The sequence below is a fragment of the Hyalella azteca genome, unplaced genomic scaffold (assembly GCF_000764305.2).
Source record: "Hyalella azteca isolate HAZT.00-mixed unplaced genomic scaffold, Hazt_2.0.2 contig1382, whole genome shotgun sequence".
Classification (NCBI taxonomy): Eukaryota; Metazoa; Arthropoda; class Malacostraca; order Amphipoda; family Hyalellidae; genus Hyalella; species Hyalella azteca.
The window spans coordinates 355,954-378,613 of NW_025931701.1; the positions used below are offsets into that span (position 1 = coordinate 355,954).

Sequence of the window (22,660 nt, forward strand, 5' to 3'; positions counted from 1 at the left end):
TCGAGAGCTGCATCACGTATTCTCATCTTCGTCGTCTCCCCCGAAGGAACTTATATCGTCACAAGTTTTCGAATTAATTTTTCGGTGAAATTACACAAGTGCCGACCCTAGCTAAGCAAACCATTCATTATTCTCGCGATTCAAACTACTAAGGCAATTAACTTCTCGTCAAAATTAATAGCGGAATATAGAATATCCGTTTAAATATGCAAGCTCGTTCATAATTTGCCCAAATCACTTTAGCTCAATACGATGAAAATGATGAAGTTTTCGCAAGAATCAACGTACGAATTCAATTCGTTATGAGCAAAAATTTAGCATTCTGCAATCTTAAATAATATCTTATTTAAACAAAAAGAAGCAACGTGGAATGTGATTCTAATTATTTATTAAGAAAATCGTTTAGACATGATTAATTTATAAATTAAGTGATAATTTAAATACCATTTGTGGTCATAAAGCATCGTATTCCATTTTATCTTGTTCAGGGTATTTCGGACTTATCGAATCATGTTTCTAAAGTCGTTGAATCTGAATGTGAATATCTTATTGCTTTATTTTTGCCAAATAAAAAATAATTTGAATCGAATATTAACCGGTAAATGCCATTAATTCAAAAGATTAAGTAATTCAAACACACTAAATGACCTGCACTGAAAATGCAGGTCAGCAACTGATAAATTTGAGAAGTTTAAGTGAAAATTAACGGTCACCTTTTCTCGTATTTCACATAGTCTTTTGCTCCAGAGCTCATTTTACTGACAGGCAGATTAATACATTGCACCACAATCATCTGATCCATGGTATAATTACATCTTTTATGTGATAAAATTGAATTAAATGAAAACATGCATCTGATCCATGATATAAAATCATCTGTTATGTGATAAAATTGAATTAAATGAAATTGTATTATTACAGGAGTTTATCTCTCCTTATGTACGCTCTATACAAGTCGTTCTCGTTCTGGCCTCCACGTTTATAGCTGCAATTGAGAGGAGCTCACGGCTGCTCTCCTCCGACTTACGTTTGCGCTCTTCTCGCAGCTGCTTGCTAGCTTGGTCTCTGCGCTTCTTCCTGGCTGTCTCTAGAATGTAATCATTTAACATGGCTTGTGTTTCTTATCACGCTCACAAATTATTTTCTATCGTATCACGTGTGAAAATTATTCCTTCGAAGAGCAATAATTGATCAAGTTAGAAAAACATACCTGCAATGTACCCATACTCGACATAAGACTTGCAAGACGCTAAATAAAACTTAAAAAAATTACATTATGCATGGATGATTTATAGCTTTTTTCTCTAACACAGCAGCGGACAACTTTGATGGAATTTTCGAACGAATATAATACGAAACTTTGAAATTGAAGTGAACTAAAGTTTTATGGATTGAAAATTTTTCCTAATCAGACACGCGTAATTCTTACTGTGTTACTAGAACTTTTCTATATGTAGTGAAAGATTCATACATATTAGTGAGGATATCATGTTCTGAAAAGCCTAAAGCGCATTTTAAGATGATTTCTCCGACACCTTGTCACAAGTCCCACACATAGTAATACCATTCAGTAACTAATTTGCTCTCATGCGATCTCGATTACTCCCATTAAATCTGAATAAAATCATGAATTCTCGAAAAAATCTTACATGATCGATATCATTAGAATAATTTAATTTATATTCTCTGTTTGTAAATCCCGTAAAGATCTACGCCAGCTCAGATAAAACATTCACGCCACGTTGGTAATGAACGCGAATAGTATGAATTATTATCCATGATTTCATTTAAAATGGCGGCCAAAGAACGAAGAGCTGCATACTATTTACTACGTCTCACCGTAGCCTTGAACCTGGGTTACTACGGAGGTAAACCCAAAGCTCGTAATTTGTGACCCCAGGCTATGGACGAGCCGGGACCCTTTCCCACGAACTCCTACACCGTCAGCGAGGGACGCTATACGAGTAGTGAAGGATGTCGACGCTGCGCCAGGGATACGAAATTCTCCTTCACGAACGTCGTGAAGGAGATTCGTGGACTTTGTTTTGCGTTAAATAATCTATCGGGCCTTCCTTCGAAGAATATTTTTTCTGACGTATTTAAAAGATCTAATAATGAAAACTGAACATCCAATAGAATTAACAGAAAAAACTTGAATTCGTAAATGAAAAAATTTTTAGTCACTTTCGCATTTTCTAGATCATAGTTGAATGCAGGTGATTTCATTGCTCATAATAGATATTTTTGAACATTACATAAACACGAGCATATACATTTATTTTACTTAGACACTGAGACGATCGATGCAGTCTGATAAATGAACTGATACGATGCAGTATAATGAATGAACTGATACGATGCAGTATAATGAATGAACTGATACGATGCAGTCTAATGAATGAACTGATACGATGCAGTATAATGAATGAACTGATACGATGCAGTATAATGAATGAACTGATACGATGCAGTCTGATGAATGAACTGATACGATGCAGTTTGATGGATGAACTGATTCGATGCAGTATAATGTATGCTCCAATGCAAAGGATCGAGTTGGTTGATGCAACGATTTAATGCTGAGCGCTGAATTCGTCTTTTGGAGCAAAAATTTAATATCAGTGCAATGTAGAAGTGCAGTGTGGGATCAATTGAACCATTGACTCATGCAATAGATCTATGGAGCCGTTATTAAAAAATATTCTGATCATCATATGGCTTCTTGAGCTTAGTAAAAGGCAGTTACATAAAATAGGCTTCATTTACACATTATACAAGATTTTAATGAAAGGGTTTTTGGGTTGGTCTTGGGCTGGAGAATAAAAAAATTCAATGACGAGACGCATCTCGAATAAAAATAAGGTACGTGGAGTGTTGCTCACAGGTGTTGTGCAAGTGCTCGTTGATTGATAGATTAATCTAGGCCGTCCGTGAGACGTATCGCTACATGAAGAATTCAACCTCTCACTGGAGCGAGAGAGAGCCAACTAGAGAGACATAGATAGAGAGAGCGAGAGCGGTCGAGGGAGTTACTAAGAGAGAAAGAGAGAGCGAGAGCAAGAGTGTGATACAGAAATACACCCTGGGAGTGTGCAACAAAGAACGACAAATGTAACGATTAAATTTTGATGAAATAATTTTACTGTCCCCAAAATAAATTATCGAATTCATTCGCGAGAAAATATTTTTAAACAGGAAAGCGTTTGCGAAAGAATGCATGACCTCAACTGGGTAAATATCATCATAGAGGAGGTTAAATTTTAGAATGAGAAGAGGAAACGAAATCTGATTATTTTATTCTTATGGCTTCAAAATTTTAGCCAATCATGTTTGTTAACGCAGAAATGGTAAAAACAACTAACCTATCACGAAGAATCTCAGCGCGAAGAACAACGTTTTAGAGTCGCTGTTTGAATAGGGAATTAATAAGTAAAGATTTCTACCCTAAAATAATAACGAAATCATTCAAAAACATTCGAGTCAGATTTTGAAACCATCGGTAAAATCATGTTTCAGAACATCGAAAAATTATCTAGCATGTTGCGAGGGTCGAGATCGGGAACATCACAGCTCGATCGATTCAGGTGTCCAAGCTCGTCAAAACTTTAAAACAAATTTCGAGGCTCAACGAAAACGCAACCAAGGACAAAATTCCAGTTTGGATGGATGCTCTCTGGTCTAGAGATCTTCGTCTCAAAGCCTGAGAGACGCACATTTTTTTCCCGCGCGAGTTTTATGTGATGCCTGGAAGCAGAGTAGTAAGCTGGGCGGGCATGCGCTGTTGCCAACGCTTGGGTCACATTCTTAACTTATCCTCAAATAAAAGTGCTGGTGATCATCAATTAAATAATTGCTTTGTCTTACTAGCGAGAAATAAGTCCACCAGGGATTACGACTAGGAGCCAACCACTGCATCTGCGGCAGAGGATACAAAAAATATCTCTGTAGAATGGCCGCGAATGTTCGGTATGCGACGCGGCGGCTCGCCTCTACGCCTGCGGCAACCCGCAAACTGCCCAGGAAGTCAACGGTTTGAATGGGGCGTACAGTTCAGCGTTGTTTTTTGTGGTCTTCGACATACAGGCGCTGCACCTGTTTACCAATATTATTCTTATTTATAAAATGCGTGGTCCCATTGAATGCCTGTTGACATTGAAGCAAGCGTCTGGCGTCGTGGACGCTAGCAGGACGCTTGGTCGTATAAGAGAGACCTGCGTGACGATGCTACGCAAGTCACCTCTACACGCTCCGCCTCGAGCACGAGTTCTAGTATTTGGTCCGTGGAACTTTGGTCGTGTTTTTGTGCCCGCTTTAAAAAAATCAACTGAGCGTCTAAATAAAAGGTATTGAGTGTAATTTAAATCTGTATGTCTCGAATAATAGGTCTTGCAACGATTTCATCTATTCATTTACGCATAGATTGTTTTGTTATAAAAACGTCAAACTTGAATAGTCCCAAGAGATTTTTTCTTGTATGTATTTTTCTCTAATAATTATCGTATAATTTCCACAAGGCTAACAATGAATGAGTGCGGTTACGTGGCACCATGCAAGTAGTAAACGCTGAAAAAAACAAGAACATATTTCAATGACATTTTCGGGATTAAATTTGTAGAGAACACGTTAATCATTTTATACTCTAGGATATCATGCCAGTTAACAAATAACAATGGGAGGCCTTACGTAATTATTCTATAACATTCTTTTACAGCAAATAAATAGAAAATAATCATCGAACACGATCTCACTAACTCGAGTTTATAATTTTCCATTGCTTTCAGGGCCTCTTTATTCGTTAAATTGTTAGCAAGTTGATTACATTAATGCTCTACCAAGTTTTAATAGAAATCAAGTCTAATATAATGAAAAATAGATATGTAACTCATTTTTACTGAGATATTCATACAGAAGTAGTAGATATGACTGAGATACAAGTAGTCACAGAGATATTCATACAAGTAGTCACAGAATTCGCATCTTATAACATGAAAAAATTACAAATGAATGCGAGGAGAATAACATGCAACGATCATCACTAGAAAAATATAACAGCTAGTTGAGAGCGATGTTGGTTGCTGGTTGCTATCTCTTCTATTGTATACAGTGACTCCTAAAGGTCATTCGTTAAATTTTCAGGCCTAAACGCTGGTGTTTGGAAAGAGAGTTGAAATAATGTAACAGTCTAAGAATTTAAGTAGTTTACACTCCTGCAACTCTTGGCATCATATGTTTGCGCAGTTAATAAGCATACCATAGTTATTGAGGCCGTCGTCCGCATTTGGTAGAAGGTATAGGGAAGGAACAGCCGTTTGCGCTTCAGTGCAGCATAAGTAGAGGAGTATACATTTTGTTGAGTCAAGGCTTCTTTGAACTGCATTTGCTGTTATTATTTACGTCGTATTTGCTGCTATTGAACCAAGTTGAACAGATTCGACAGGAAATATATTCCCTTAACTATCTTTAACAGCTATTCCGATGTGAAAACTATGAGATGAGTTAAATTAACGACTCTTCGATCTGAATAGCTGAGTCGGATCAACTTATCCACAAATCTTGGATTATAATTTGAACTTGAATAATGATGATTGCTTGTAATCATCTCGACTAAATACGCTCGGGACATTACTGAGATCCATACGATTTTCCTCATTTAACACTAATCCATTTACCGTGCTGAATATTTCACGTTAAGCATACTTTCTTTTAATTATTTTACAACATTTCAGCTACTTTCAAGTGAATATCTGCAGGCTTTATTCCTTAATTTTTTCCCTAATTATCCTTATATGATTCGAGAATGTACGCCAATAATCTTTAATTAATCATAGTCACTGGTTGAGCTGAATATGAAATAAGAAATAGCAGCATTGTATCCATACTTTTAGCAGTCATTGCAACTTTTTTCTTATGACCAAAATTTTTTAATTGGACCAGATTGACTATTCTCCTGAAAATTAGACATATGTAATTTTACACTCACAATATCAACATTATTTGAGTTTGGGCTTGAATTTCATATTTATATTTTAAGAGAATGGAATAGTCCAGTGAACCAAATTGCATTTTTGTGCTTGACACTGTTTAGAATTAATATTTTTACATCCACAAGACCGACAATATTCGCTTTCGGGTTTGCATTTCGTTTTGATATTATTAGAAAAAGAGTTAATAGTACAGGAAATAAAATAGCGTTTCGGGGCTTGACACTGTATAAGTAGCTGGAACATTTTATTGCCTCAGATTTTTGCAGAATATAAGCAGATAAAATATCATTCATATCACTTGGCGCCTCAGACCATCTAGGGGAGAAATATAATAGCTGTTTATACGAGCTGCCTGGCATCATACAACTATAAAAAATTCTAATATATATTTATACGAGCTGACAGTTATTCACTCAGTGGTTTCACGAAATGTCAAATTCGATTCCTTCAAGAAATTCAATGATGTTATAAGCTTATGTTTACGTGACAAGGCATTTGCATAGCTAAAATTATTACTGAGATGGCCGGGATTTCAAAGACACTAGTATAAATAAACAATTTTTATTAGTTTCTAAACAACTAATTGAAATTGAAATTGCGTCAAATAAGAACCATTCAAGTCGTGAAGGATTCCACGTATAGACTCGTACAACTCACCCAACCATCAACTCGTACAACTGACTCACAGATATGCACTCGTACAACCGACTCGTACAACTGACTTTTACAACACTGTTAGAAAAAACGGTGAAAAAACGGTCCCTCTGATGGATTAGTGGTATGCCGCCCAGTAAAAAAAACCGTTTCGCCGTTTTTTTCAGGTGTCGTATGGTTTTCGTCTGCCGACCGGCCACTGCAACACCGGTAATACCATTTAACGGTGATTTTCTAACAGTGAACCATCGACTCGTACAACAGACTCGCACAATAGACTCACAGAACTAATTGTACAACAGACTCGTCCAACAGACTTGCAAAATAGACTCGTAGAACTGAATTGTACAACTGACTCGTCCAACAGACTTGCAAAATAGACTCGTAGAGCTGAATTGTACAACTGATTTGTACAATTTATCTGTACCATTGACTCGTACAACAGACTCGCACCATATACTAGTAAAACTAAATTAATTGTTCAACTGCCTCGTGCAATTGACTCTTACAACTACTGACTGGTACGACTGAATTGTACAACAGACTCGTACTGCTATTGCCATTGCCACCGATAGTGTCATGCACTAAATTCTTTCTGGTATATAAATAAAAGATTTTGCAGGAAAGAATCTTAGTTACGCATTTGCGTTCGAACTGCTGGGCGGGTCAGCGGCAATCTGTTCTTAGAGCATTTCATCAAAATGTGAACTCGCACAAATACATACGGTATTATAAAAGTAGCTACTAGTCAAAAAGAAGTCTGGTCTGGATCATTTGACTTGAGCAAGATAACACACAAAACGAGAGGACAAGAACTCATTCAACATCCTTTGTAAAATCTCTCAAATTCAAATATTCGAAAATTATCTCAAGCTGCAACTCAAATTGAGTTTTCCTGAACGATGAGATGCATGTATCGAATGCAACGATATTGATCTATTGATGTTTCATTCATATTAATGCTCATAAAATCATTTATAGAACAACTCATAAACTAATCTGACTTTAAAAATAATTCTTTCTCGCCTTCAACGACAATTGATAGTAAGAGAAAAATTTTGCGCTGCAAAACAAATATAAATAAGCATTTTTAACCAATTGAATATCGTACTTAATAGTGTGTAGTCGTACTGTTTCAAATCCCAGAATACGTTAAAGTGCATACTCAGTAAAACGCTTTATACAACATTAGAGTACTGGTAAGTATGAGAAAGTACAATTAAGTAGAGATTTAGGGGATGGCTTGGTTATGAAAATGTAGATTTGGTTGAAATACGAAGAATACCACTTGATCACATTTAAGGAATTGTCGCCAACTCGATGTACACCGATGTATTTTCATTATAACAAATAACAAACAAGAATTATACTTTAGGACGAACTTCGAAAGACTAAACTTATTTAAGAAAGGAATATTGTCAATTCTGGCTTTCATTTTAATGTATGAAGAGTGTTTCTCGTTAGAGAACCAAGTTTCTTTTAGAATATCCAAAAAAGTGCAAAGTACGCTAATACCCGAGCAACTTATTAAAAAAATTGCGTACATGCGTGGTCCGAGAGCGTCATATAACGCTGTGCCTGTGCGTGCTTGACCTCTATTGCGCTCCGGTAAATCGCCAGTTTCCGGTGAATAATACGTAGAGGCGGCTAATGTTTTTGATTATAATTAGAGTGGCGGGTTTCCTTTCCGGCGTGGCGAGCTTACGATCGCAACGCGTTTCGACTTCGTTACTATAACAATGTTTTTATTGAATTTTCACCACTATGCTTGATAACTTGTTCCTACGTTTCGGTTCATTGCTCCAGTGATATATCGTTTAAATAACTGCAAAGGAGAGCTCAATTAAAAACCCCGTGAAGTACTAATATAGAAGCAAGAAATAACTGCGCATTCAAGAAGATCTATCGAGAAGAGGATCATATGTTAAAAGTAATTATCATGCAAAATTATAACATACGATTGATACACAAGTTGAATGATATGCTTTATTTAATTTTATTTATAGGAAACATTTTTAAAGCCAAATTCACACAAAAAAATTGAAAGCTGACTGAATGGTGTGTAAGGAGTGAACCATAACTTGGAAAATTTGCGACTTGAAAAGCGAAACATTTTTCTAATTTACATTAAATGGCAAGCCTGAAGGCCGTGGCCGCAGGGAGACCAAAGGAAGGATTATTTTATCGTAGATCACCCCATGGTTGAACTCATAATATATTAGTTCAACGTATCTCACTATCATCGTATCTCACTATTTTCTAAACACAACGGGCACATTTTCAGTTTAGGGATCCGGGTGATCGATGGTTGAACTCATAATATATTAGTTCAACCATGGATCACCCGATCCCCAAACTGAAAATGTGCCCGTTGTGTTTAGAAAAGAGTGAGATATACGATGCACTATGAAAAGAAAACAGCGATTGCTGTTGTGGGGCAAAGTAGCAATGAGGTAAGCGGAGTGATTTTTTTCTCAAACGAAACTAATGATTTCCAATTTCAAGCTCCCAACTCGGTCAACTCTGCATCCCATGCAGGAATGCTTAAAAACTATTAGTTTCCATTGTCAACTTTTTTGAGCTTTCATGTTACATTTACGTGAAGTTAGATTCGAACAGTTTGAAATGACATCTTCTAATTATTGCTAGACCCGTGAACGGTTAGACAGCTGTGAATAATAATTATTGATGCATCAATTTTATTTATCCCCATTTTCGCAGAAAATCTTTCGTTGCCCTCATATCAACTTCATTAACTAATGTCGTAGCTTGCGTAGTTTCAAACATAAAATAACTAATTTATTTAAGCTATGCCCTCAACGGAGTAAGTTTAAACTTTAGAGCATGGAAATTTTTATTTTAAAAAATATATCCTGACATGTATCATCATGTGTAATATTGATGCAGCGATTTTTGAAAGACGGAAGAAGTCAAAGTTTGAATGTGGTCGACACACTTTGGATTATTGCTAACAGAACACCAATATCTGAGGGATGAAGAACACACACGATCAAAGTGCTGCTCACGACGAGCAGAGCCACACGAAATCACATTGCAATATTTTTGCTAACCAGGCGTGGCTGACAGACACATCCGCTAATATTTCAGACGATCAAAATTATAAGAAAATGCGAGATTAATATCGTACCAAGGGAAGAACTTGCATTCAATTCTATTTTCAGTTTACTCACCGGTTACCGGAACGTCATGAGACCATATTTATATTGAGTGGGCATGAAATCAGCAGACGATATAATTCAGTGTAATTAAGTCAAGCAATTCACTAGAATTTATACACTGAAAATTGTTGACCCAAAATTTGATATTCTTATCACTCGGTCTAAAATTTTTAATATATCGGCCTTGCTAGACGTTAAGAAATTATTTTCGGGTCTCATTTGTCCTATAGAAAAAGTAAGGACAAAACGACTTCTAAAAATACACGAGAGAAAATGCACCGGAAATTTTGATGAAATGCCTTTCTGGTTTTCAGTACCCAGACCATTTCGTGTATTTCGGCTACGAGTAATTTCCTGACAGCCGCTGAACCATCTTTCCTTGCTCGGTTAAAAAATAACATTAATGCTGCAGCTTCTATCGCAGTAATACGCGTACCTTGTATCAGCTTATCCTTGTATCAGCGTCTAACCGAAGTTCCGCTCCTGATTAAACTTGAAGGCTAAAGGAGCTCAATGCTCAGGATAAAAGTGCGCAACTGAATCGAGCATTCAAAGCAACGGATCATGGAACTAAGTTTACAAAGAGCGTCGACTGCGGCGTGATCATTTTACAAGGATTGGTCAGAACAGAGGATAATTTTGAGTTAGACCACATCAATCCATCATCCGCGTTTCAATAATGTGTATAATCTAAAAATGTCTGCCGCAACTGAATATGACCATTTATTTCATTACAAACATTGTAAATAAGATGCAACAAAATTATAAGCAATTGTCACTTAACCTACGATAGGTTGAAACTAATTGAGGGCAAAATTATGATAATATATGCAATGCGGAAAAATTTAACAAAAATGCAGTTAATTCAGAGGAAGAGGGCCGGGATGAAATATCGGTTAGATTTTCGACTGAATAAAGCCCACAGTTTAGTCAAGAGGACGAGGATAGGAAACTCGTACCGGTCCACTTTGAAATAAATTGTTATGCTCTCACTGTGCTAACATATCACTGTTATAGATGTTTGTGCCAAGTCTTGTATGCTAGAATCGTATTATAAAAGTCTTTGACCTGAGTAAATACAATCTACACAATATGCAACTATATTATGGAGAGCATTCGGTCAACTTCAGAATTTTGTCACTAGCCTTCCTCACAGAGCGTTGTCGCCTTCTTGCTCGTTGTCGCACTAATCTTCTACAAAGCTGTGATAATATTTGACGTACATTAGTTAGTGTAATGTATTAAATTACGCGCGTGAAGGGTGGGAAGAACGCGGCAGCACGGAACAGGCTTTATTGGAACCAACATAATGAACATGAAACAAGAACGAAGGCTTACGGAGAACGACTTCTAAAACGTGCTTCTTCTTAGTGGCTAACTACAGGAATACAGGAAACTTGATATGCTACAAATTGTACTTAATTTCTGCTGACTATCTTGCAGCAAACAGTAGTCTGAGTGATCGTTCCTCTAAACAAGATTAAGGCGCCAAGACCAAGACATCGAGTGAAGCAGCAAAACAAGCAGTTGCTGAGAGTGCTCCAATAATGGGAGCATATTATCGGGTTCAAGATAAGGTTTCCCCATTTACTGACGTCATCATCAAAATGTTGAGGATTTCCTCAGGGTACACCAAAAAATCGCGCCTGCATTGTATAAACTCTTATCTTCTCTATTTCCTTAATAATTATCTAATTATTGTCACTAATAATAATATTGATCAATTATAATTACTACTATTAACTCTAAAAAATAAGGTTAGAGCTTATTCTCAGCAAAGTTAATTCTTTATACACTATTCTGTGTAGTAAATATAGCACTTATATATCACTTGTGGGACATGAGTACTTGATGTTTCTAAAGAAGTATAGGCGGTAATATAAGCTTGTAATTTTCTGAATTATCACCAGATGAAGCTGAAGCCATGCTAGCGTATATAAGAAAGATCGAAAATTTTACGCTAAATCTGAAGTTAGGGGATATTTAGGAGATGAATTTCTAAAATAAAGGTTAAGATGAATAAAAAAATTTTATTTTGGAATCTTCTTATTTCTCTGAAAATTTCCTGGAAATTTTTCGGAAAATATTCTATTTTCAATTTCTGACACAAACGTTCAAGGCTAGTGGTACACGGCAAAACTCCTTCAATTCTGAACTTATTCGGATAAAATTAAACAAATTTCTAATTAATAGGAATGTGCTGCGGTAAGCATAGTTACAATTTCTGTAGTCGGATTCGTTTCCGATGAAAATAAACTTTTTTTATATGATAGATCACGCACTTGATAGTTTAGGTAAGGCTATTTGTTATCACGACATCAAAATAACCTAACGCAAAACTTTAAAATTTCGTGCTAATCAAACACGAAGCAGAGTAAAAAATAAAAAAAGCTTATAGCGACGCATTGATATTAATGCCTAACGTGTTTAATCTCATGCAATTTTAATCTCTCATGATTTGGTAAGAATTTGCGGCAGATGACGGAACAGGCACGACACTTATTGAAGACGACGTAACGCTCAAAAGAAGAAACTAATGAAAGAAATACACCTTCTTTTGAGAAGTTATATCGAACAAAAGTTCTTAGGAACACGAGTTTCTTCGGAGACTCCGGTAGTAGGACGTACAGTTACTGTATTGGTTTAGTATGAGCGCCTAGGTAATTACTTTTATCTCACAAGTCAGAATCTGTCGTAAAAATTGCGTACAGCTTATGTGCTCTCTGTCGTAAAAATTGCGTACAGCTTATGTGCTCTCTGTCGTAAAAATTGCGTACAGCTTATGTGCTCTCTGTCGTAAAAATTGCGTACAGCTTATGTGCTCTCTGTCGTAAAAATTGCGTACAGCTTATGTGCTAACTTACTAAAAACAAACGCAAGTTCCTACGCCATATTTTGAATACCATGAATAAATTTGTATGTATTTATATGTACAAATTTTTGAAATGAAATTTTGAAATGAAGAAAACTCTATTCTAATTTCTTCCTTTTTTTTTGGTAATGAATTTGAGTATAGTTTGTTTTAAGCGAGGGTCTCGATCCCATCAACTTTTTGTCAACCAATTTCTATTTCTGCCTTTTCCCGGACTAGGGTAAAAATATGAGTTGTTATTGAAATTTCAGATATATTTCCATCATCACAATAAATCGTTCGATATGGAGCGAAAACTTTTTATCATAATAAGCGTTTACATGCGTTTCATATTATTTTCCTCCAGATTCGGAATTATTTCTAATTTATGATGTATGAACTATTAGAGTGCAGTGCGGTAATTTCTCTCTTCTTCTGGCAGGGACGTTTTAAATATGATGGTAGTGTCTATGTAAAGTAACGATTGTACTATATGGAGACTAGTACTAACTTTTCTAGTTAGTAACTAAGACCGGTTCATCCAAGGATGGCGTAAGATAATTCTTACCTGGCGTAGTTAAGAAACAATAAACATTACACTTGTGCGACACATTTCCATCGCCTATCGAAACCATCGCATATCGCATCAATTGGCTACGGAAGCAACTTTTATGACGTTAGGAAAAGAAGACTTTGTATAACAGTTATCGCAAAATTTTGGTTCAGAAATACTTCCAGTTTAATGCCCTTTATCTTCGCCACTGTTAAGACAAGAAATTTTAGCAGGGACCTCATAAATTGTGGTCTTGGGCTGTCAAGAATGGAATCATAAAAATTTTAAATCCTGATCCGTTGATAAGAAATACAGGTATAAGCGCCTTGAACTAACAACACTGGTACGTAATGAGTAATGAAAATCAAATAAGTACAGAGAGATATACTTCAGAATAGATAGCAGTGAATAATAATTACACACGATATTGTACAACATTTACAAATATTAAGTCCTCACTGCGGTCGAATCTGTTTATCTTGATACAGTCGAACAATCGAGTCAAGGTAACACTGGCAAGAATCTGTCAAAAATCTTGAGAATGTCTGGACTGTAACGAAGCCAAAAATCAGCAGCCGCGAAACGATTTAGCAGCAACGAGGTACTCTGTTAGTGGATCTTATTATCTTAACATTGCTACTGCGGGTCAATACCCTTATAGGCTTCTTCCATTACAACCTGCTTAATGTTCAATTTCTTTTTAATTATAAATGATAATCAAATGAATGAGAACAATGGAATACGAGAAAAATAGATAATAGTATTTTTGTCATCAGAATAGAGAAGATTTAGCATATCGAAACTCATCTGTAGCAAAATAAGAATTAGCATAACATATCTGTTATAAGAACGAAGCTTGAGAAACATCCGTTCAGATAAGCTAAGACAATTTTTACGTAAGTCAATATGACCACTAAAACATGAGGAATTAAACAAGTTACACGAATATCCTCAGAGATGCACACAAATGATGCTAGAAGGAAAATAAAATTGAGCATACTTCAAACACATTGAAAATTGATTACAATAAACGATCTGCGTGGGGGTCAACGTTTACGGTCGTTTAAAAAAGGGCTACGAAAATTTTTCAGGTAGTGCCGATACTATCTAACAAATTTACTGATCCAGATAGTTTAAAGTACGTCATGGTCAGCATGCTACAAACGACGGACAGATTCTCGCGTCAGACACACGTTGGTCATCATAGAAAATCCTCACCGCAGTGTGAGGTTAGAAATCTAGAAGAAAATTCTCATAGAAGATTGCAAGAGAAACGAGTAAAGAGAGAACAATGTCGTGTGCAAACTGTCTTCAACAAGAAATTCATCTCCCTGACGTTGACTATTGGGTTCTCCAGGAAGATGACCAAGGCTACAGTAACAACACGAGGCCAGTGAGAAAAACAACAACGACTCGCTATTATCACGCCAGTCTAAGCACGCATGCTTCAATTTACACGTTATGAACACACGTAAAAACAGACGCCGCTAGCGTTCCAATAAAACAATATAAACCGCAAAGTTATTAAATTAGGTTAAAATGGAAGTTCCTAGTATATTACAAAAGGTATTAATGCAACTATTGCAAGTAATCGCACGCCAACTTTAAAAAAATTGTTCTTCCGAAAATCCGTCAATCAAGTCGAGCTCAGTCCCATTTCCGTCCGAGAGGAAAAATTGCAAAGATAGCCGAGATAATGCGCTGAGCCAGGCTACCTCTTCGCTCTTTCTCTGGTAGGTGGAATACCGACAGCCCGGCCCCCTACAACCTACACCGAAACTCTTCACATCTAAGGAAGGAGATCGTGTAGCTGGTGTGTAGAGTCAACCTGCTAGGCAACTCAATTGATGACGAAGAAAAATACGGGGACTAGTAATACCACAGAGCAGATCATGATACGAGGACGCAGATTCCGAGCAGCATTGTATGCCTGTGGTAAAAATAGTGCAGTAGTAGCATGGTAATGTCTTTTGGTCAGTTTCTGCTCATTATGGAATAATTAAATAAATACATGCTAATATTCAGACAATCTCCGGCACGAGTCTCAGTACAGCAACGTGTACTGAGCAGTGGACATATTGGTCGCTGTTGCGTGTCAGGTGCGGTGTAATGATTGCCAGTCTGCAGCGCTCGCAATTTTGAATCCTGCGCTGTTTTCTTCTGAGCGCAACACAGCGTGTGTGATGCAAGCGAGCATGAAAATAATCAGTAATATCAGTAAAAAAATTACTAAAATTTTTTCTCTCATACGCTTACAAAAAGATGAATGAACAGAACAGAACGGTCTAGGAAACGTAAGGTCGATGTGGGGGGAAAATTTGCATTAAAATAAATAATATTGACGCAAGATAAACATTGAGAGACGCCTTTGATGTCATAGGTAAAGACAAAATCGACTGAACATGCCAAATAAACATTAGGAAATATGAATAGGAATACAATGCATGTGATTCACTCGTTTGCTCGTAGCATGAGCTAAGCCTTCAACAATTCCTCCTTTTTATCTATCAAATTGAGACTCGCTACTTCTCACGGGAAGTCAAAAAGTTCCTAGCACATCAATAATTTCCTTAAACAAGTGATTCGACTTGATGGATAAACCCAAGAAAAATACTAAAGTGTCTAGAGATTATTAAATGTTAAGATCAGCCATCATTTTTCTGAAGTCAGCTAGGGTGCTGTAATCTTGGTCTTCTTGCTGGCAGTCGCTATTCGAGTCGCCGTTTTGGTTGTATGCAGGATTGTGTCTCGTGAGTAGCAGCGGTACAGGCAGGAGTTCCGGCATCACGGAATGATGTGTGATCAGAGTCCGCAGTGTAGGGAACTCTTTCGTGAAGCCCTGTAACACAAGGATATCATACGATAAACTGAACAATGAATATTTCGTGAAGCCCTGTAATACAATGATATTATACGATAAACTGAACGATGAATATTTCGAGAAGCCCTGTAATACAATGATATTATACGATAAACTGAACAATGAATATTTCGAGAAGCCCTGTAATACAAGGATATTATACGATAAACTGAACAATGAATATTTCGAGAAGCCCTGTAATACAAAGATATTATACGATAAACTGAACGATGAATATTTCGTGAAGCCCTGTAATACAAGGATATTATACAATAATCTGAACGATGAATATTTGGAATTCAGGAAGGACTCGTGCCTAAAATTCGAATTGCTTGTTTACAAAAGCCGATTTAGTTCCAGGTTGTCTGTTCTCTTACGCCGTCATGCTGGGCGGTCAGTGAGTAAAAGTAATTTGAACCAAACGTAGCTCATACTTCGAAATGACGTAAAATTACACAGAAAAATTAGTTTAATATAGAATAAAATTTATAAATCCCGTAGTTCATACTAAGGCAGAATCTCAAAAGCTAACAACTTTGAATTTTCAATATAGGTTGTGCATTGCCCATGAAAATCATTTGTAGAAGAATTCCGCTCAATATTGAAAGTAAGAAATGGACAAAACCGTACAATGAGCGGAATGATCTACAAGCACGACTCATCATTGCGGTACTCTGCTGACTGACTGAAAACATGTTCGGACGTGAGTCATCAGAGTAACTAAGAATGAGCTGAAACTTAATGTAGAACAAGATCTTCAAATGAATCATAGGGTGGAAAAAAACGTTAGGTCTTAAACCACCAGCAATTTTCGAAGCGAATCCATGCTTCGAGCAACATTCAGAGACAATAACAATAGTACAAGGTAAAAATTACGTTGAAATTGAATAGCGGAATTACGGTAGATGTTGAAAAATGTAATGAAAATTAATAATTTTAATGTTTTTCACGCAATTCTTCATTTAATTGATTGTGGCAACTATACTCGTGGTTGTAAAGGCAATGCTAGTTTCACTATTTGCATAACTAATATTGTCACTCTACACTGTAGCTGCAACGGTAATACAATTACAATAATTGTTATATCTAAAATATCGCAAACAACTTTATACTGTAAATTCTTGAAGCAATTTCACAGCAAACTAGATCTGTGCCACTGTTAGCGGCCACCTATATATTGCAGTATGACTTCCTAGATCTAGAAAGATCACAGTGAGTGAGAGGTAAGAGGCCATCTCTATATTGAAGGTTGCTCACCTAAATGGAGAACGTTGTTACTTCGTAAGTGTATACTGTATAGCGATGCCTATATAATGAAAAACCAATTTTTTAATCTATAATGATGTAGCGTGTGATGAGCAGTCAATTCTAGATTGAAGAGTGACTCTCTCAATCGATCATATCATGACGTAACCCTGCAGGTGCAGAGCGGCGGTTACCTTTATCCTGTAGCCTCTTGATGTTTTGACGATGAGGTAGTGCGCTATGCCAGTAGACGCGAAGTCAGTGGGCACCCTCAGGCTGAGGGCGTAGCAGCCAGGCTTGCTACTTGATTCACGGACCAGAAATGCTCCCAGAGGCTCTTGACCGAGCACTTCTAGCGCTATCTCCCTGTGAACGAAATGTTAACTTGTAACACCACACGGATGCCTTATCTTGATGAGCTTATTATTTTATTTCATTAGAGGGGAAGCGAACTAACCAGGTACCGTAACTCAGATATAAATTGACATTAATTACTGGCTAAACAAATGTTTGAATAAGGAATACTTCGGAAGACCAAACAAGAGATGAGAAAATAATAGTTCGAATATGATCAGAATTGAACAGTAGACAGAGGTGTTAAGCTCCTCAACAGAAATACTGATGTTGAACGCTTTTATTGAAGAAACTATAGGGATAAAATATGACAACAGCTTAATGCTGCAGGCCGCAAGAACAATGTATTAGAGCCCACGACCAGCGACAAGATCCCATTACATAACCAATAATGCAAACAAGAATTTCATCAGGAATGTTTTTTTTTCGAGTTTTTTATTTTATAGTTAATCTACGACTTGTACTCGGGGCTCGTTTGCGACAAGCACCTTGGGATGCCGGCCTGGAACGCACCTTGGGATGCCTGCCTGGAACGCACCTTGGGATGCCGGCCTGGAACGCACCTTGGGATGCCTGCCTGGAACGCACCTTGGGATGCATGCCGGCCTGGAACGCACCTTGGGATGCCGGCCTGGAACGCACCTTGGGGTGCCTGCCTTGAACGCACCTTGGGATGCCGGCCTGGAACGCACCTAGGGATGCCGGCCTGGAACGCACCTAGGGATGCCGGCCTGGAACGCACCTAGGGATGCCGGCCTGGAACGCACCTTGGGATGCCGGCCTGGAACGTACCTTGGGATGCCGGCCTGGAACCAGGCAGCGGCTCGTAGGTGCGGTTCGTCGGGCGCCGTGAGGGAGTCGCAGCGCTCGGGCAGAGGAGGTGGACTGGGGCAGCTGCTGGAGTGGTGCGAAAAGTTGGAGTGGAGGGGCGAGTTTGAGTGGAATGGCGAGTGTGAATTGAGAGGGGAATTAGAGGCTAATGGAGAAGGTGCGTTAGATTGAGATAATGTGGCATGGAAAGGTGAATGTGAAGAATGAACAGAATGCAAGGGTGAATGTGAAGAATGAATTATGGCGTGAAGAGGAGAGTTCATTGACTGGTCTAGAGAATGTGAGGTGGAGGAGCATCCGTCGGTCTCACTGGGAGCGATGTTGTGTACGAAGCTCGAACTGCTGCTGCCGCTGCAGTGGTTCATACAGCTGCACACATATACACATTTGGTTTATACAGCTGCACACATATACACATTTGGTTTATACAGCTGCACAAATATACACTTTAGAAACTTCAGCGGGGATAATTGTTGTTGTAGTTGTGGTTCACAAGAGACCCTCTCGCTCAAGTAGGAGCACCACCGACAGGGTGGTGTCGGAGGATATCTGCATTCAACGGGGATCGTTGGATGCAATCATGATATCTGATTCGATAATTAATATTTCAGGCTGAAGATTGTTTCAAGTATCAAGATCATTTTTAGGTGTCTGAGGACCCGTACTGAAAGATTTAACATCTTATAAATATTACCTAGGTATATGATGACAAAGAGAACTGAAAACATGAGAGATGAAAGTTAAACAAAAAGTAGCAAAGCGGTCACAGAGAAAATATTTCAGATTATTTACACAATAACAAAATATTTCAATGATCAAAGACCCATAGCATTGCAGTTCTACGTTTACTTAATAACTCATGTACTCAAGTGTGGAAAATTAAAATATGCCTTTATTATTAAATTTAGAAAAGTTGGATGTTATGTAAGCGGTGTATGAGAATAAATCCAATATTCTTTTTTTGCTCATTCGCGTGCAATTCCGTGCTATAGGAATTACGCAAACATGAATAATGTCGACCTACAACTCAACCATTTTAAAATTGGAAAAAACGTTTTTGAAGCACATGGATCATTTAGTATTAGCAAATATTCCGACGGCGATGATAAGGCAGAAATCCCAGGCGCCGGTTCGGGACACTGCCGAATTTTTACAGCTTTCCGAGGCTCTGCACCAGCCACTCACTCCTCTTGTCTAACCACCCGGTTCGCTTCACCGGTTTTGGTCAAAATTTGTTTATTGCAAGCCGAGATCGAACCCAGCACTCATTGCTCAAATTTTGGTGTTTTTACTCTACAGATCGAAATTGGTTAGAAATACCACCTGCCAAAATACCTGCCATATGCAAGCAGTGGTGGCTTATTCAATAATTCAAGTCAGTGGTGGCAATATTAAATGATTTATATTGTACTGTACGCTCCCCATAAGATATAAATTAAATAACAACGATTCATGAATGTAAATAAAGTCGCACCTCTCTGAAGAATTTCGTCCTCTGTCTTTAGACGCTTCGTTAACATAGCCTTGTCCGCCTCCTCCCGAGTTGAGGTTATTGGTTATGTTGTTATTGGATGAGTGCGGGGAGAAGGCAACTAAATGAGAAGGTGATGAGTGGGGAGAAGAGTGGACTAGATGAGAAGGGGGAGAGGATGATGGCGGTGGAGGGGCGTCTTCTGATGGAGGCACGGAGAACTGCTTCAGCAGGGGCGGCTTGTCGAGTAATCTGTGCGTGCTGTTGTGGTCCGTTGGGCTGCATAAGATACATCAAAAATTAGAAATCTTTTATAATCTTATATTATAAATCAAAGTTAGTGTGATCATCGTTAATGTGATTAATTGGTTTTAAAGTTTTCAAGCGATTAATTGTTCATTGCATAGTCGTTTTACTATTTTGTTCATAAGATCAATAACCACGATTTTTTTAGTCTTTGTATAAGCTTAACGTTTTTTAGAATTCTTGATCAAAACGAATTCATAATGACGAATAAATCTCTATTTTTCATTGCTTCAATGAAGATCTCACATATTCATTGAAACGTATGGGTAAATAATACTTACAAAGGCGACAAATTTACAAATGAGATGGAAATTAATGTAGCGTGGCACTCGCCTGTTGCTGGTGTCTGAGTCTGGGGAGTCGAGCGCGTGGCACAAGCCCGCCAGTGCAGGCAGCGGCGCCGGAGTGCGCATGCTGATGTGGCTCTGCTCTCGTCCTTCCAAGCAATTACTCGCCTGCACACGCAATAGCAATCTGAATTATCTAGCCAACAGTCTGATCATGAAGGCAACGAGGCAAACAGTCTGACCAACAGTCGGAATGAAGGCGTTGAACAAGGGCATAAACTTCAAGTTCTTCTAGAAATAACAATAAATCATCAATACAGAAAAATACTAGTTAAGCATGAGGCAAAATCAATAGAGGATACAAATGACAGAAAAAAAAGAACACTCACTAGACACGCGTGGTCGCAAGGCCGCTGGTCGATGTGTGTGTGAGTGAGTGCGTCGTGCGGGAACAAGCGCGAAGACAATTTCTCGCTGTTGTTGTTGAGGCCGCTGAGGTTATTAGTGTTGTTGATAGCGTTATTGTTGCTTGTGGAGTATCCACCGTTGTCTTTAAGACTAGACGAAGTAGAAGAGGACGAAGTCAGTTGCTGCAGTCGCTGTGACGAGCTTGGGGATGACGAGCTGTGACTCGCGGTCATCTGTCTTCGGCTGGACCATGACCCCCCGGAGAGGTGATGATGAGATGATGAATGCTGGTGAAGAGGATGAGAGGAGCCTGGAGTATTGGTGGTTGTGTTGGTGTTTAGTGGAGGTGGTGAGGGTGGTGGAGTGGAGCCTGGGTAGTCGTGTAGTCCAGCCGCCTTCTGGAGGTGAGCTGCGTACGCAAGACGGAAGGCGTGTCCCAGTATTGACTTCAGCTCCTCAGCCTGCACATAAATAAAGAAAATGAAATCTTTCAAGTAATTAGAGATAGCCCGCAAATACTTTGAATCGAACTTGTAATTCAATACTTGTGTGGTAAAATAGAAACATCATGCCATGGAGTGATCACGGAATAACACTCGAGACTGTTTTCAAATTCATGTTTCCACGTTTTCAAATTTAGCAAGCAGCATCAAGAATAGTCTTGAACATTTATTTCAAAAGATAATGTAGAGACTCGTCCGAAAAAATTGAAATTGCCGTTTTCCTTGATAGTCGTTCGATACGTAAATTTGATTACAAGCTTTAAATTGAGAGGCATCATGTAAAAACTTAATTGGGGGCCTAAATAACAATATTAATAAAATTGAGAAAATAACGGCATTTATTACGACGTACGAAACCAAATGTTACTTTTTCGATACACTCAACTCTAACAGCATAAGAAGAAACACCTACCAATGCGCGAATAAAAACTTATGCTTTTGGGCGACTGAAACTAAAAATAAATGATGACATAAAATGGAATGAGTTACACATTAAATTCAACAAATGATGGCACGATGTAAGTGGCAAAAGAAAAAGTTGCCAAAAGCATAACTCTTTCGCCTTTTAAATAATTCGTGAGTTCCATAATGCTTGGACGAACGTTAGGCTTTTATACGCCTTACCCTGATCGATAATAAGAAAATGCATTCCCGCTTACAAGTTGTCGATTAAAACAGAAAAATTGCCGTCAATCTCACAACATTAATTACATCGCCTAACGAGATTCCCAATCCCAATACTGCTTCAAGTCGGGGTGGTAAGTAGAGTTTCGGATTAATAGGGCTCATTTACCAATTAGATGTACTGTAATACTTGAACATGGTTGTTCTACGAATGCCACATGCAGTTGCCCACAAAAAAAATGTTGTCCCTACCAATGGTTTTCAAATCCCTGTAATTGAATGCACATCCAATGTAATTATGAACACAGTTGAAGTCGATGCTATGCAATATTTCTACGATGCACAGAATTTTCGACACTTTGGAGAATCAACAGTTGTCTTAACAGGCGAATGAACTAATTCGTTGCTACATCTATCATTGAAATTCGTAAAATCAGAATAAAAGACGCGCGTAAATTATGTTGAATGAACCTTTTCCACCTCCATTTCCACTACACATTTATTTTACAATTTACACAATACCAGGCAGAAAGGCAGCCGTTGGCGCAAG

The 22,660-nt window shown here is 38.0% G+C and overlaps 1 protein-coding gene across 1 annotated transcript in view; it reads right to left on the reverse strand.

The window, feature by feature from the left end:
- Nucleotides 1-13,590: 13,590 nt before the first annotated feature.
- LOC108670916 (ras guanine nucleotide exchange factor Y) overlaps nt 13,591-22,660 on the reverse strand; it is a 33,565-nt gene continuing 24,495 nt past the window's right edge. Inside the window, exons 2-7 of the mRNA XM_018158413.1 lie at nt 20,965-21,444; nt 20,622-20,743; nt 19,986-20,261; nt 18,473-18,880; nt 17,521-17,692; nt 13,591-16,060 (exon numbers count right to left, since the gene is read on the reverse strand). Of these exons, the coding sequence (XP_018013902.1) occupies nt 15,854-16,060; nt 17,521-17,692; nt 18,473-18,880; nt 19,986-20,261; nt 20,622-20,743; nt 20,965-21,444 (1,665 nt within the window). The 3' untranslated portion in view covers nt 13,591-15,853. The remainder of the gene's footprint in view (nt 16,061-17,520; nt 17,693-18,472; nt 18,881-19,985; nt 20,262-20,621; nt 20,744-20,964; nt 21,445-22,660) is intronic.